The sequence below is a fragment of the Guillardia theta genome (genome assembly GCF_000315625.1).
Source record: "Guillardia theta CCMP2712 unplaced genomic scaffold GUITHscaffold_10, whole genome shotgun sequence".
Classification (NCBI taxonomy): Eukaryota; class Cryptophyceae; order Pyrenomonadales; family Geminigeraceae; genus Guillardia; species Guillardia theta.
The window spans coordinates 772,034-787,425 of record NW_005434664.1 but is presented as its reverse complement, the minus strand read 5'-3'; the positions used below and the strand labels follow the sequence as shown (position 1 = coordinate 787,425).

The 15,392-nt window shown below is 55.9% G+C and overlaps 4 protein-coding genes across 4 annotated transcripts; 1 reads left to right on the top strand and 3 right to left on the bottom strand.

Annotated features, from left to right (window-relative positions):
* Nucleotides 1–492: 492 nt before the first annotated feature.
* Nucleotides 493–1,383, bottom strand: GUITHDRAFT_46481 (hypothetical protein; the record flags this gene model as incomplete). Its single annotated transcript, XM_005838833.1, has 2 exons — nt 493–594; nt 1,048–1,383. Coding segments are annotated over 2 exons (438 nt in total), but the record flags the coding sequence as incomplete, so codon positions are not given.
* Nucleotides 1,384–1,786: 403 nt separating this feature from the next.
* Nucleotides 1,787–3,011, bottom strand: RPS2e (small subunit ribosomal protein S2e, cytoplasmic; the record flags this gene model as incomplete). Its single annotated transcript, XM_005838832.1, has 2 exons — nt 1,787–2,724; nt 2,923–3,011. 2 exons carry the CDS (start codon nt 3,006–3,008, stop codon nt 1,971–1,973), a joined length of 840 nt encoding a protein of 279 aa, XP_005838889.1. The 3' UTR covers nt 1,787–1,970.
* Nucleotides 3,012–9,870: 6,859 nt separating this feature from the next.
* Nucleotides 9,871–11,764, bottom strand: GUITHDRAFT_84927 (hypothetical protein). The gene is made up of 15 exons (XM_005838831.1): nt 11,712–11,764; nt 11,613–11,666; nt 11,460–11,567; nt 11,375–11,413; nt 11,249–11,316; nt 11,142–11,199; nt 11,008–11,073; nt 10,901–10,955; nt 10,756–10,848; nt 10,626–10,704; nt 10,509–10,575; nt 10,420–10,449; nt 10,289–10,372; nt 10,052–10,123; nt 9,871–10,002 (listed from the first exon to the last, which is right to left on the bottom strand). The coding sequence occupies exons 1-15, from the start codon at nt 11,742–11,744 to the stop codon at nt 9,991–9,993; spliced, it is 918 nt and encodes a 305-aa protein (XP_005838888.1). The 5' UTR covers nt 11,745–11,764; the 3' UTR covers nt 9,871–9,990.
* A 1,632-nt stretch (nt 11,765–13,396) lies between these two features.
* Nucleotides 13,397–15,356, top strand: GUITHDRAFT_102520 (hypothetical protein; the record flags this gene model as incomplete). Its single annotated transcript, XM_005838830.1, has 9 exons — nt 13,397–13,463; nt 13,523–13,558; nt 13,713–13,743; nt 13,794–13,840; nt 13,954–14,027; nt 14,078–14,274; nt 14,639–14,722; nt 14,768–14,837; nt 15,162–15,356. The coding sequence occupies 9 exons, from the start codon at nt 13,397–13,399 to the stop codon at nt 15,354–15,356; spliced, it is 801 nt and encodes a 266-aa protein (XP_005838887.1).
* Nucleotides 15,357–15,392: the final 36 nt, after the last annotated feature.

The window sequence follows — 15,392 nt, the reverse complement described above, 5'->3', positions numbered from 1 at the left end:
GTACGGTGTCCTCGAGGGGAACATTAAGATCCCCGAGCACAAGCGAGTCGCGCTGGAGACAGGTGGGGCGGGGGAGAGGCAGGTCTTCAGGGGATGTTGGACGGCTGACCGCAACGGCAGGGTTGTCGTACTTCATGGAAGGGACGGTGTCTGCAGACACGGCGGCCGAGGTAGTGGCGATGATGGAGAGTTGTGGTGTGAAGTCGAGATCGAGGAAAGGGGAAGGGACGTCGGAGGGACCCAACGGGCAGCGAGAAGTTCTTGTGCTGATGATACCGTTGCTGCCAGCTCTGCAAAGACATCCGAAGGCAGGCGGCGAAGATGCTGGGGCTGAGGGAGGAGGAGGTGAAGAGGCCGGAGCACGAGGTCAGCCATCCAAGGCTGCAGCCCTGGGCTCCCTGACCTCGTTGCAGGTGAAGTATAGGGAGGAGATTAGAATGATAGAAGACTCTTGCCGAAAGAGCTTACGGTAAGATTCTGTCCACTGCCTTCCTGCTCTGCTCTGCTCTGCTCTGCTCTGCTCTGCTCTGCTCTGCTCTGCTCTGCTCTGCTCTGCTCTGCTCTGCTCTGCTCTGCTCTGCTCTGCTCTGCGCTCTTTCTACTAGACTCCCGTCGTATCTCCTCTCACTGAAAGTGAAGGAATCGCTATGATGAAGTGTTCAATATCTTCTTCTCCCTCGACGAGAAGTTAAACGGTATCAAGTTCTTGTTTCAAACCCTTCCTTACCCTTTCTCTCCTTTCTTGTTTCTTGTTTCACCCTCCTCCTCCTCCTCCTCCTCCTCCTCCTCCTCCTCCTCCTCCTCCTCCTCCTCCTCCTCACCTCATATTCACCAGGTAAGATTCCAATCGACGACTTCGTTCGACAGCTCGTAGGGATGCTGCCGGTGGGGATAGAAGTGAAGCAAGTCAGGAGGTGACGTATGCCGCTTCTCAAATTCTTCTTCCTCCTTGCACATGATCGCCTCTTCGGGCTTCATCTCTATCCATCTCATGACCCATATCTCGCCTCAGCTTCTCCCCTGCTACCTCCCTTTTCTCTCGTCAACTCCCCTCTCTCTTCCCCCTTTGCTAGTTGTCACTCCCATCTCCTGCTCCCATTTTTCCTTCCTCTGCTCTGCTCTGCTCTGCTCTGCTCTGCTCTGCTTTGCTCTGCTCTGCTCTGCTCTGCTCTGCTCTGCTCTGCTCTGCTCTGCTCTGCTCTGCTCTGCTCTGCTCTGCTCTGCTCTGCTCTGCTCTGCTCTGCTCTGCTCTGCTCTGCTCTGCTCTGCTCTGCTCTGCTCTGCTCTGCTCTGCTCTGCTCTGCTCTGCTCTGCTCTGCTCTGCTCTGCTCTGCTCTGCTCTGCTCTGCTCTGCTCTGCTCTGCTCTGCTCTGCTCTGCTCTGCATCTCATCTATCCGCAGGTTTGCTCGCTATCTCGACAAGCAACAGACTGGTTTCATCGACTATGAAAGCTTCCTCGACAACTACTGCATCACCGAGCGGCGGCACGCGGCAGATCGTGTCGAGTGAGGCTCTAGAGCATCAAGAGAGCCACCTGACTAGCTGGCAGACGTGAGCGCGTCTCCAACGATGATGACGTGTACCCGGCCTCCGCGACGTCGAGGAGCAAGACTCTGACAAAACCGAGCAAACTCGCAGCTGCTTCAAGGTCTCGTTGCTTCTGCAGCTTCACTCGCTGACAAAGTGGAAGCAGCAGAGTAATGGCCGACAGGATCAGCAGGAGGTACACTTGACAAGGATGGCACAGCATGTATGGTATATCTTAAAGTTCAACAACAGACTGATTGTATAAATTTTTCTACTTTTTTATTATCGAACTTTCTCTCAAGAATCTATAGCAATGGTCGAATTATGCGTTCTCCGGTAAAAGGACCAGAGTCTCGCACATGCTCCCTCAAACCCCGAGGAAGCATGCTGCAACAGTGGGCGTGTTCACAGCGGCTGACCAGTGGCGATGAGCGAGAGACGTTTACGAGTACTTGTCAGCAGCGCCGCGGGACTTGATCACCTTGGACGCAGAGAGGTCGTCGGTGAACTCCTGGAAGGGCTGCTTGGTGAACTTGGTCTCCCTCCAGAGCTCAGGGGTGAGGTATCCGTAGAGCACCGCAAGAGCGTTGAAGGTAGCCTTGGCAAAGTTTCCGAGGGTAGCGGAGGATCCCGAGGACGAGGTGAAGCAATCCTGGATTCCCGCATACTGGAGGATCTTCTTGGAGGTAGGAGCCGCAACGATGCCGGTACCGCGGGGAGCAGGCACCAGACGGATGTGAACGGATCCGCACTTGCCGTGGATCTTGTTGGGAACGGTGTGGGGAAGACCGATCTTCTTACCCCAGTACCCTCTCCTGACAGGAACAACGGCCAACTTGGCAGCGAGGATGGCGCCACGGATGGCGTTGGCAACCTCCTTGCCGACCTTCACTCCGAGACCAACGTGTCCGTCGAAGTCTCCGACGAGCACGAAGGCCTTGAAGCGAGTGCGCTGACCGGCCCTGGTCTGCTTCTGAACAGGCTGGACCTTCATCACCTCATCCTTGAGCTTGTTGGCACCAGGAGGGCCCAAGAAGAAGTCGACGATCTCGTACTCCTTGATGGGCATGGAGAACAAGTAGATGTGCTCCAAAGACTTGATCTTTCCGGCCTTCACAAGGCGTCCGAGCTTGGTGACTGGAACCCAGTCTTCCTTCTCGCCATCGGAGCGACCGCGACCGCGACCGCGGCCCCTGCTGTGAGGAAGTCACTATCTGCTGCTCTCGCCACAAGAGGATAGGAGGAAAGGAGAGCAGATCGCGTTCAAACACCGACAAACACGTACATCCTCGCAAGTGCTGCCAACTAGCACCCAAGTTCGAGACAGAACCTCCAGCAAAGCAAGAGGATCGATCATCCAGGAATTGGAGCACAAGGAAGAGTTCGTTTCTCACCCTCCTCTGTCTCCACCACGTCCACGTCCACGTCCACGTCCTCCTCGATCGCCGAAGCCGCCGCGGAAGCCGCCCCTGTCTCCCATGCTGCACGCGCGACTGCGGTTTTTTTCTTTCTTTTATAGCCAGGACTCTGGGAAGGGTAGGGTCCTTCAATGGGAAAATATGGGGTAGTGATACGGTGGGTGGTAAGGGCACAGTCAGGTAGGGTGCTGGAATATAGGAAATAGGGGGGTACTCGAAGGATAAAGCAGGGGTACTCACCGCCAAATGGTGTGATGAGAGGGGAGGAGGGTATCCCACGCATGCTTTTTTTTGAACCAATCGATTTGAATCAACAAATTGTTCGATTTAATTTGAAAGCAGTTTGATTGCTATCGGATCAATTCTCCCCGACAAACCAAGACTTGTGAAAAACAATGGGGAGACGGAAGGAGAGCGGTAGGACGTCTTCCATACATCAAGAGTGACTATCAAGAGAGCGGTAGGACGTCTTGAATACATCAAGAACAACATTCGAAGAAGCTCCGACTGCATCACGACCGCTTGACCTGAGTTGTTTGATCTTGACCTGCCCATGATCACATGGAGGGGTTAAGCGATGATGGGCCGCGGGCATGCATGAAGTCGTAGAGCTGCAGGTGCGAGTCAGCGATCAGATGCCGTACTGAAACCCCTGGAGGTACCTGCTTGGCCGGGCCATTTCCTATCAGCCCGGCTAGTTGCAGCTCCGTCATCCTACTGCATCGGGCGTGAGGAGGAATACAGGGGGAAGGGACGGCTGCAGACCTCAAGTCGTAGAGGCTCTTCACATGGTTCATCAGGTATGTCGCGTTGTTGGCGTTCACCCCAGGTAGCCTGCGATGTTCCATCATGCCTGCGGAAGAGGAGCGGTTGTACTGCGGTGGGAGCGAGGGGAGAGGAAGGAGATATCGAGCAAGTTGAAGGATACGAGCTAGGGCGAAGGTAGGGAAAGGAGCAGACGGAGGGAGGTGGGCGGAAAGGAAAGGGAGAGAGGAAGAGGGATGAGAGGGAGGAGAGTCAAGGCTAAGGGGAACCTCCTCAGAATGTCAGCAGGGACGACAGCAAATCCTTGGTTCTGTGCCTGATTGGTATCCTGACCGACCTAAGTTGCAATTGAGTTTTAGGAAGCAGAAGAGGGAGGAGGGAAGGACGGTTGACCTGCTCAGCAGTTTCTGGTGATGGCTCCTCTTGGTTCTGTTTCAGCTGCGGGAGAGGTGAGGTTGGAGGAAGGGAGAGGAAGATTGGGAGAGAGGGGAAGAGGAGGAAGGAGAGGAAAAGGGAAAGGGGGGGGGGAAGGGGAAGGGGGAGGAAGAACGGGAACGAGAGGAGGAAGAACGGGAACGAGAGGAGGAAGGGAGAGGAGAGGCCGCAAGGAAGATCTAGACCTCGTCGAACATGATGGCGGTAGCGTAAGGACTTCGCATCCACATGACCTGAGGGAGAGGACGAGCAAGTGAGTCCCCATGACAGTCGTGGCACGTTGAGATCAGAGCACAAGATGCCGTTGCGGCATGTCAAAATCGATCTGCAGCCTCGTCGTCTGACATGCAGGGCAGCGGCGTTACCTTGAGGGAGGGGAAGTGAAGGGTGAGAAGAACGATCTTGGAGATTATGCTGCCTATTGCGATGTCGGAGGAGATCGAGGACGAGCTCTGCAGGCTATACGAGGAAACGATCACAACGATGGTGATGGTGATGGCGATGATGATGATGATTGTGATGATCATGGCGATGGTGATGATGATTAGAATCATGGCAGCGGCGGCGGTGATGATGAGCAAGGTGATGACGGTGGTGGTGGTGGTGGTGGTGATGATGATGATGATGACCTGAAAGGTCGGTTCTCATCGAACTCTATCAGTAGAACTGAGATCTTGTAGAACCTGGTCATGTTCTCCACCTGGCCCAACGTCCCCGTCACCTTTCAACCACCCCAAGGACGCAGGCCCACCTGCTGAAAGAGACGCCCCGATGCGAAAGAGCTGTAAAGGTCGGAGATGCTGGACAGAAGGTTAAGTTAAGTAGGGAACTAGAGCAGGAGGGGCGAGGGAGGAGGCGGGGGGGATGGGAGTGCAGGAGGAGGGGCAGCACGGGCAGACCTCTTCCGTTCGACACAGATGTCCGGCGACAGCACGTAGTCGCCAACCTGCGGGCGGATCAGCGTGAGGAAGGGACGGAGATACGTTGGCTGAACCAAACGAGGATGGGGGAGGAGGAGAGGAGGAGAGGAGGAGAGGAGAGGAGGAGAGGAGAGGGAGGAGAGGAGGAGAGGAGGAGAGGAGGAGAGGAGGAGAGGAGAGGAGGACAAGAGAGGAGGAGGAGAGGGTACAGACTGAAAGCGACCTCTAGGGTGAGCGGGACGAGCTCGAGGCCTCGCTGATGGAGGAGGGAGGGCAGAGCTGAGCGGAACTCCCTGACATCCACCACCACCTTCACCCTTCTCTTCGCCGCCCCTCCTCCCTTCCTGCTGGAGGTCGGCTGAGGGGCGTCTGGGGAGAGGAGGATGACGTCGCCTGTCTTGCCGTCCTGATCGTCGGGGATGACCATGGTAGCCTTGGTCTCGATGAGAGACTTGAAGGACTCGGTCTCCCTCTTGACCTGCAACCTAGCGTGAGAGAAGAAGGAGAAGAAGAAGGAGAAGGAGAAGGAGAAGGAGAAGGAGAAGGAGAAGGAGAAGGAGAAGGAGAGGGAGAGTGAGACGGAGACGGAGACGGAGACGCAGAGGGAGAAGGAGAAGGAGAAGGAGAAGGAGAAGGAGAGGGAGACGGAGAGGAAGAGGGAGAAGGAGAGGGAGACGGAGACGGAGAGGGAGACGGAGACGGAGACGGAGACGGAGACGGAGAGGGAGAGGGAGAGGGAGAAGGGAGAGACCTCGGTAAGAAACCGCTGCTCCTCCACTGAGTTAGAGTAGGAGAGGAAGTAGACTCGGAGCGGGAGGTTGGGATGATCAGCATGGAACGTCTCGAGGGAGCGCGTGACGGAGAGGTCGGGGGAGAGGACGACGACAAAGGAAGGCAGCAGCTGATGCAGCAAGTCCTCAACATTCTCCAGAGTGTGTATGATGATGGAGGAGGAGGAGACGGGTGTAAACTCCTTCGAACCCCCTGCTCCTCCTCCTCCTCCCGATCCCTTGCCCGCCGACGTCGCTCCTCCTCCTCGTGCCCCCCCTCCTCCTCCTCCTCCCCGTGCTCCTCCCGCCGTGGACAAGCCATGGCGAGCAGAGGGGAGGGACTCGTAGAGGGGATGAACGTAGAGATGCTGCTCTGAGAAGATCTTGTCCACCTGGGTCGTTGTCTTGATCACCCTCCTTGAGTTCGCGTTGGGGTCCTCGACAGTTGGGTCCTGGGCGATCGCCTTAGTCCTCTTGGAGGAAAGAGAACCCTCCTCCTCTTTCCCCTCCTCCGCAGTCGACGCCTTCTTCTGCTTGGAGGTCGGCGGAGATCGTTTCTTCCCCCCTGGAGTCGCAATCTTTCTCTTTTTTCCTCCTTCCCTCGCTGCTCCTGCTGCTCCCCCTGCTGCTCCTGTTCCCGCTACTCCTTCTCCTCCTTCTTGTTCCAGCTCAATTATCTCTACATCCTTGTCCTCCTCCTTGTCCTCCTCTCCTTCCTCCATCCTGAGCCACTCCGGCACCTCCTCCCCCTGCTTCCCCATCACCCGCGCATACGCTTCCTGCATGGTACGAACCAGCTCCTCGATGAGCTGCCGCAACTTCCCCTCCTCCCCCCCTCTCCTCTCCTCCTCCTGCGCAAGGGACGTGGCTCGTGCAATCACAATCTCCAGCCCCCTTGGAACTTTCGCCTCCCACATGTCAAGAAACTTGTCGAACCCTCCCCTTCCTCCTCCTCCCTCCCAAGTCTCCCTAGCCACCTCGAACGCCTCCAGCACGCCGTCGCGCGCCAGCTCTGCGCTCCCCTCGTGCCCGCCCGATCGAACGTGGAGGAGGAGGTTCTTGCAATCCTCCCGCGCCCAGTTGACGAGGGTGGAGGAGGGGATGGAGGAGGCAAGCGACTTGGCATCGTCCTCTTCAAGTTTCAAGCTGAAGTCAGAGGGGTCGCAGAGCAGCGCGTCTCCCCCCCCTCCTGCCTCCCCCTCCTTCTTCTCCTCCCCTTCCGAGCTGTCCACCTCCACCACCTCGCTCCTCGCTACCCGCTGCAGCCGATTCCCCTCGCTGTTTCCTCCCGCCACCTCCTCCTCCCCTTCCACCCGCACCGTCGCCTTGAGCAGCTGTGGCTGGCGGATGAGACAGAAAAAGTCCTCCTCCTGCGCAAGCGCTGCAAGCAGCCTCGACTCCACCTGGAAGGTACTGAGCTCCACTCCTTCCTCCACATCCAGCACGTCCGGCGCTCTAGAGTTTCCCCTTCTCTTCTGCTGCACATCCCGCTGCTGCCGCACCATGTCAAGTTTCTTCCAGCAGTAGCGCTGGAACGAGTGCAGCATGCACGCCTGCGGGCCAAACGAGAGGACGTCCCGAGCCTGCGACGCCGTCCTCTCGTCCTTGACGATCACCAGAGTGGGGCCGAGGGAGGGAGCCAAGGAGGAAGAGGAGGAGGAGGAGGAGGAGGCAACTTGCAATCTCGTCTCGTTGATCTCCTCAAGCACCTCCAGCACCAGGTCCCACTTCGGATTCACTTCCAGCACAGGGCGCAGCGTCCTCCCCCGCAGAGTCCCGTGGCCCTCCTGCCTCCTCCTGCCTCCCTTCTCCGCCTCTCTCCCTCCCTCCCCCCCCCCTTCCAGCTTGTACACCCTGTTCTTGGCTGCATCGAAGACCCTCTGCCCCGCCGGCGTGTAGATCCAGAAGGGAGGGTGCCCCGTGTCAGTGTGGATCGAGCCCCGGAGGTTGTCCACCAGGTCCAGGAACGAGACACAGTCGTACTCCTGCAGGAACCCCAGCAGGCGCCGGAGAGTCTTGAGGTCCTCGACGATCTGCCTGATCTTAGGCCCGACCTTGTGCCAGGAAGGGTTCAGTTGCCTCCGGATGGTGACGTCGAAGGACAGCTGAAGGGCAGACTCGATGCTCAGCTCGGAGACGTCGATCTTGTTGGTCTTCTTCATCTCGACCAGGCAGGAGTCCATGGCGTCGATGATCGCTCCCTGCAGCTCCGCCATGCCCGCATTCATCTCCTGCTTCAGCTCCACTAGGTCTACCTGCTCGGCCCGGTGAGGAGACGGGAGCATGCGAAGGAGGAGGATGTAGGGAGGGACAGCAGAAGAGATTGTGAAATGGGAGGCGGGGGGGGAGGGGGGAGGATGAGATGGAGGAAGCGGGAGAAAGTGAGAGATAGATAGTGAGATGAGACAAGATGACCAGAGCAGAGCAGAGCAGAGCAGAGCAGAGCAGAGCAGAGCAGAGCAGAGCAGAGCAGAGCAGAGCAGAGCAGAGCACAGAGAGCAGAGCACAGAGAGCAGAGAGCAGAGCAGAGCAGAGCAGAGCAGAGCAGAGCAGAGCAGAGCAGAGCAGAGCAGAGCAGAGCAGAGCAGAGCAGAGCAGCCAGGAGGGGAGGATAACATGGAACGAGCGAGGGAAGCAGCAAGAGAAGGAGGAGGAGCGCGGGGAAGAGGCGCGGCAGTCTATCGAGTCCCCTCACCTCATCCTTGGCAAAGCACTGGTTGATCTTGACGTGGAAGCGAGGCCAGAGGAACAGCTTCTTGACGAACAGAACCTTCATCACCTTTTCTACCTTGAAGAACCCATGGCCGAACCCCTCCGGGCAGTCCGACAGCCCCTTGATGAACCCCTCCTTGTTCCTTTGCCTGTAGAGCCGCAGGATGAACGCCTCGGACGACGTCTCCGACACCTTGTGCGCGTCCCACACGAAAAGCCCCCGCAGCTTCTCCGCAGGGACCCGCCCTGTGAGGAGATCGACGGCGAGGATCCTCGAGGTGACCGCCACCACTCCTCCTCCTGCGTAGATTGCTTCCCGCTCCTCCCCCGTGTACTCGTTGTTGATGCTCGTGGTTGGTCGGTCGCAGCCGCGCGCGTGATGCAGCAGCTCGAGCTGGGCCTGTACGGTCCGGGGGGCGTTGACCAGGATGACAAACGAGGAGGAGTAAGAGTGGATCTCCAGGAACTTCGCCGCAACCTCGAAGACTCCCAGCCCCTGTTGGCGCCGTGAGGTGATCGGGTGATCTTGATGACAGAGCATGGAGGAGAAGGACGGAGAAGTGGGAGAAGGGGAAGAGTGCAGGAAAGTGGCAGTCATTCATGCAGGCAACAAAAGAGCGGGCGGCCAGGGAAAGCGATCGGGCTAGAGCTGGGAGTGGACATGCAGGGAGGGAGGCAGCAGGAAGACGGGAACTCACCTTGCCCAGGATAACGAGAGCATCGTTCTCGATCAACTCCTGCACTATCGCATTCCAAATTTCCTGCATCTTCAGTCCGTCCTCGTGGATCGCAGCTTCGGCTGCTATCTGTCTCTACTGCGCAACCATGCGAGCAGGACAGGTCACATGACTGCTGCTACTGGTAGCCCTTCCGTGCCCCTCTTCTCCCTCGCTCCTCGCTCCTCGCTCCTCGCTCCTCGCTCCTCCCTCTTCCCGTCGTTCGACCGAGCTCTTAGAGAGCACTTCCCTTGTTTGTTTCCCCCACCCTACCCCCAATAGTCCACATGAGTACCCCCTACCCCAAGGCTTTTCCCTGTACTCGCCGCTTCTCGACGACAAAATGCAGCCCGACAAGGGATTGATGGTAAAAGTGCGAGGAGGAGGAGGAGGAGGAGAATGCGATATGTAGGAGGAGGAGGAGGAGAAGAATGCGATATGTAGGAGGAGGAGGAGAAGAAGAATGCAATATGTAGGAGGAGGAGGAGATATGTAGGAGGAGGAGGAGGAGGAGGAGATAAGTAGGAGGGGAGGAGACAAGATGAGGAGAGCCCAAGGCGTATGAGATGAGCAGAGCAGCGAGGCGAAGGTTTGCAAGGAGTGGTTGGGTCCATGGGAGACGATTTTACTTCGGCGGAAGAACTTGCATGAAACTACCATCTATACAACTTGAAGAGAAATTCTAGTGGCCGAGCCTCTTTTCACATGTTCACTGTGAGGATTTCTTTAGAAGAAGTACTGCGTATGGAATGGTCAAATCAACGTCGGCAGTGATGCTTTTTCTTACCGGCGCTGCAGTCCTGGAGGGCATAGACTGCTCAGATTCAGGGACTTCGTTGAAGAGGAGGAAGTTGCGATGCTGAGAGAGCAGGTCAGCAGATTGCACACACACTGCCCCGTTGTCATCAACAACAACATATCATTCGCTGCACTGTCCCGCGATCAAGGGAACCGGCCTCTCCTCCCTCCTTTCAGATCACAGCTATCCACCTCCACTCCTTGCTCGAGGGACAATCGCGCTTACCAGGCTCTCGTCAAATTGAAGGATGGCCGCGACATTCCCGCAGCGATAGCAGTAGTTGGGGGCTGACCAGACGGTGACGAGGTTCTGCAAATGCTAGTCAGAGGAGCACATGGAGCGGTTACGAGGAGCACCTGTTGGGGGAACATGTACTTGAAGCCCTCCTGTAGGATCAAAGCATGAGCGACCAGGAAGCCCGTCGGAGGTGATCTCTACTTCTGACCTGCACGAGCTGGTGGGCACGGCATACAAGCTCCAGCCCGTTCATGTCGCAAAATTCTGCTGTGACCCTGCCATGTCCATCAGGCGTCTTGCTCGCACCGGGGGATCGCAGCCGCACCTGGAACCGAACAGCCAACCAGCCCCACGAGGGCTCACCGACCATTCCTCGATGTCCTCGGGGTCCGACCACATAAGGTCTGTGACGGGAGAAGGTCAGGGAGCTTCCTCGAGCAGCGGCAATGGATCACCGCAAAACGCTCCCTCGTGAGGGATTTCCTGATTTCTATCGATGAGCCGCATCTGGTCTAGAGTGACGATGTCTGGTGACAGGCCGCCATGTACTGTCGCGAGGTCAGCAGGGGTGGCTGTGAATGGCAGGAGCATGCTGCTTACCGCACAGAACTCGTCCATCAATGACTGCAGCCACGTTCAAATAGTCAAAAACTTCCTGAGACGATCTGTTGAGTTGTTTCGGAGCAAACAGCACAGAAGGTAAACACCGTGCAATACTTCCATGCGTTTGCATTTCCATACTTCCTTTGACATTCTTCGTAAAACCCATACACCTTACGAACGAGATCATCGGGGCCGAGACCACAGGAGGCTGTCCAGCCTCTGCAAGGCCTTGACTCACCTGTGTTATTTGACGACTTTCATGGTTTCCCCGTAGAAGTGTGATGTTGGCTGGATATCTGCATGGCAGTGAGCACACGAACAGGGATCTCCCTGACACGTCATTACCGAGCCTTCAAGAGCATCAGGAAGGTGAAGGTTTCTACACTGTTATAGCCACGATCAACAAAATCCCCCTACGACGCAGGTTGGAACGTCAGAATCCGTCGAGGGGCAGGGGGGCACGGGTGTCACCATGAATACGTATGATGTGTTTGGAACTTCCTCCCCAACCTGCGTCTCGGCATGAGAGGCCGTCACCCGCGAGCCCTCGGATCACCTTGAACAGCTCCAGAAGATCGTAGAATTGCCCGTGTATGTCTCCGCACACTGTGACAGGAGCCTGCACAGGTTGCACGTTGCTCTCCTCCACCAGCAGGTCCTTCACCTACACAGAGTCGTCAGGAAGGAGAGGTCTTCCTTCCATCGCTACCATTTGGCACAAGCATTTGAGATCGTTCTCTGGTAGATATTCGCAGTCCCGGACCTTCCGAGTTTGTCAGAGAGGGAAACGACAGGGAGTTTTTGAAACCTTGGCGATCCATTTGTCCAAATCGACCCCCATTTGAAACTAATCTTCAATCTGCCATCATTCAGATCAGTCCTCTGGGAACGTCCTGCATGACGGATCTGTCTTCCACAGAATCGAGCAAAATCAACGAAATCTTCACAACTCAATTTGCTAGAGTACTACAAATCGATGCTTGTTTGTTTTCCACCTCTCTGCTGCAGGGAAGAAGAGGCAACAAGCCTCTGACTCGGCTGGAAGGTCTCCGGAATGAAAATCAAACATCAGATTCATCGACTCCTTCCCTTCACACAAGGACACGTATCTAATTGGTTGAAACTCCTTGCGCACTTACAGCATACATTTCAACCAGCTGCCACCATTTCCTTGCATGCTCGCTGAACGCGAGGCCTCTCATTTTAAACCAGCATCCTCGTCTATTTCTGTTCAGCTCATCGCACACACACGCAGATCGTCCCGTCCTCTCTCAAGAGCATCTCCCCTCCCCTCACGTCCCCAGCCGCTAGGCCATGGCGCGGTGCAGGGCCGTCATGGGGGGTCGGGTACTCTGTATGGGTATGTGTGAGAATACCCCGGTATCCAGGATCACTTTTCGAAATGGAGGGGTGGGTCATCTTTGATACGGGTACATAAAACTCTATTCTTATGGGAAAAGTACCCGGTGGTGAAATTTCAGTGGGGGTACTGTTCGTTTGTTTCAGGTATTAAGGGTAGGGGTAGTTGAAATCCACATGGTGGAGGTGGGGTCCATTTCCTCTACACGATTTGGTGCTCGGGGAACCTACCCTTTCGTCCGTGTAAATTGGGGGTGGGGTGGTGGGTTAATTTAAGGCATCCAGGGGCTTAAATTTTAACAGATTAGATTCAATTATGGGATGGAGGGAGGTACTTTCTCCTGTAATTCTCTGGGTCAAGGTAGGGTAGGGTGGGTCTTATTTTGAAGGGTTAAAATTTAGCTGTCCCGGTGTCCGACGGAGTGGTAGATTGTATCTGAGGGGATGGAGTGGGGTGGGGGTATCAAATGGTAGGGTGGGGGTAGTGGGGGCAATCCCTTGTTTCGCTGCTTTTTAGGTGAGGGCTCCAGGAGGGGTGGTACTAACAAGGTAGCAGATGGGGTGTCAGAGAGGAAGGTAGGGTAGTGAAATCGATACTGTACTGGGTAGTTTTCCAGATAGACTACTGGTGGGTGGGTACTTTGGCCACAGTTACAAAGGAGTAACGGAATATCGAGCCGGGAATGAAGGGAACGAGCCAGGGATGGGAGATGAAAGGAGAGGGGAAATGGCGAAAATGAAGGGGAGAAGGAGGAGAATAGTGACATGAAGACGATGTTAGAACCCCGTGTGAAAGGATGCGGATACAGAGAATGATGTGCATCCCGGAATAGATAGGAGGATGCAGGGGAGAGGAGGAAATTTTGGGTGTGTCCGACGTGAGAAGTGGGGAGCGGGCGAGGAGGGGAGCGGGGGGCGGAAGGGGAAGGGGGAGGGAAGAAGGGGAGGGAAGGAGATATTGGTATTGAGACGGTCATTGATGAGTGTTAGGGTAAACACGACAGAGAGGAGGTTGTGCATGCCAAGAAAGGATGCTGATAGCGATGAGGATGTTGATTACGATTCCATTGAGTGTAGTCATCATGATCGCGAGGTGAAAACTTGTTCAAGATGAACTACGGTCCCACAAAGGGGATGCAGTGTTTGCCGCACCTAAGATTTCAGCCCATGGGCCCGCTGATCAATCTTGTAGCAGTCAATGGTTTCCGCCGGCTGTGAAAGGCAGGATGAGCTGATTTGAGGCCTCGTGGGAGTTGCTAGGCATGGATCAAGACAAAGCGCCGACAACAAATCTGGGTAAGGAGGGGAGGGAGAGGGAGGGAGGGAGGGAGGGAGGGAAGGGAGGGGAGGGAGGGAGGGAAGGGAGGGAGGGAAGGGAGGGAGGGAGGGAGGGAAGGGAGGGAGGGAGGGGAGGGGAGGGACAAGCATCACATGACACTGTTGGGAGCAGGAGATCTTGACAGGTTTCTGGAAGAGCAGAAGTGAGCCAGTGTGTTGTGAAGGCATGTGCCTCTGATGTTGTTGCTTGAAGGAAATTGGCATGCTCTCAAGGCACCTCTACGACGGCTGCATCCACAGGTGTGGGGAAGGAATGACGCGTGAAAGACGACGATGATTATGATGATGACGACAATGATGCTGATGAAGCTGGCGATTACGATGATGTTGGTAGTAACAATCATATGTGGCAGCATCAAGGCATGTTACTTCGAACGCTGCAAGCAGCCATGCAGCTGCTTCCTCTTCGAAGACAGAGAGCAGCCTCGTGAGTGTACCCTCGTCATCGTCCTCCTTGTGAGACCTCTCCTTGAATAGGTCGTGAACTTCGACGACGACTTCTCGGACGATGACAACACAGTTAGAAATGTGATCGTGAGCTCGAGCTCGCAACAGAAGACTCTACCTGCCAACACTCAAAACAAGTTGTACACGTCCAACACATTTAGGACGGCGGGTATTCGTGTCATTGGCTGGGATGATGATGATGATGATGATGTTCTTAGCTCAACCTGGTAGCCTGCATGTTCTTCGACGGGTATGCTTGTCTACTTTGCGAAAGTCACGGGCTGACATCAACAAGGGAATTGCGAAGCCGCCGGCGATACGGGGGAGAGGGAGAGGAGTGATGACTGCGATGCGAGGATGGTACGAGGATGATCGCGAACAGTCGAACGAAGAAGGCCTGTTGAGATGAAGGAGACGATATGATAACTTGATGATGGCTCGACTAGATCATTATGATGACGATGAAGATTATGGCTATTGCTGATGCTGATGATGCCCCTGCCTCTGCCCCTGCCTCTGCCCCTGTACCTGCTCCTGCTCCTGCTCCTGCTCCTATTCAAGATGATTATAGTGATGATGCAAATTTGGTAGGGGTCGAGGGGTACAAGTTGCCACGTCAGCGCCCAGCTCGAGCGCCAACCACACGGCCTTAGCACTGGAGCAGCAGATTATGGAGTGGGGGGAAACTGCGTGAAGCATCCGCTGCTAACAAGGCTACAGACTGAAGAAGAAGATCGAAGAGAAGAAGAGTGAAGCCTCCCAGAACCAACAGAGATCCTCCCAGCTATCGGTTTGCCCTTCGTCCCTCTCCCTCCGCTCTTCTCGTCCCTCTGCTCCTCTCCTCTGCTCCTCCCCTCCCCTCCTCTCCTCTCCCCTCCTCTCCTCTCCTCTCCCCTCCTCTCGTCTCCTTCTTTCCTTCTCTCATGTCTTGACTGTCTCTTCTTCCATTCTTCCTCCTCTTCTCAAGAATCGCACACGCTTCTTGCTATCTGCCCCAATTTTCTCTATCTCCCATCCTCCTAATCCCTTGCATCTCATCCAAACATTCTTGCAAATTCTCCTCCTCCTCCCTTCCTGTTTCAATGTGCTTTGAATTCTCCTGTGCCGCCCGCAGGCCAGCAATTCCTCGTCTACTCCTCCTCAACTCAACGGCGCCACCAACCCGTCCAACAAGTCCAATGTCGCCACCGCGTCCGCAACCCCGACAGGTGAACTCACTCGACGCCTTCGGTCTCGGGCCTCGGGGACTGACTCGCCTGCAAGGGCCCCCTCCCCGGCACCTCGACCTGACCAAGATCAACCCATGTAGCCCCAGCCTGACCTGCCGGGTGGCGACTGACCGCGG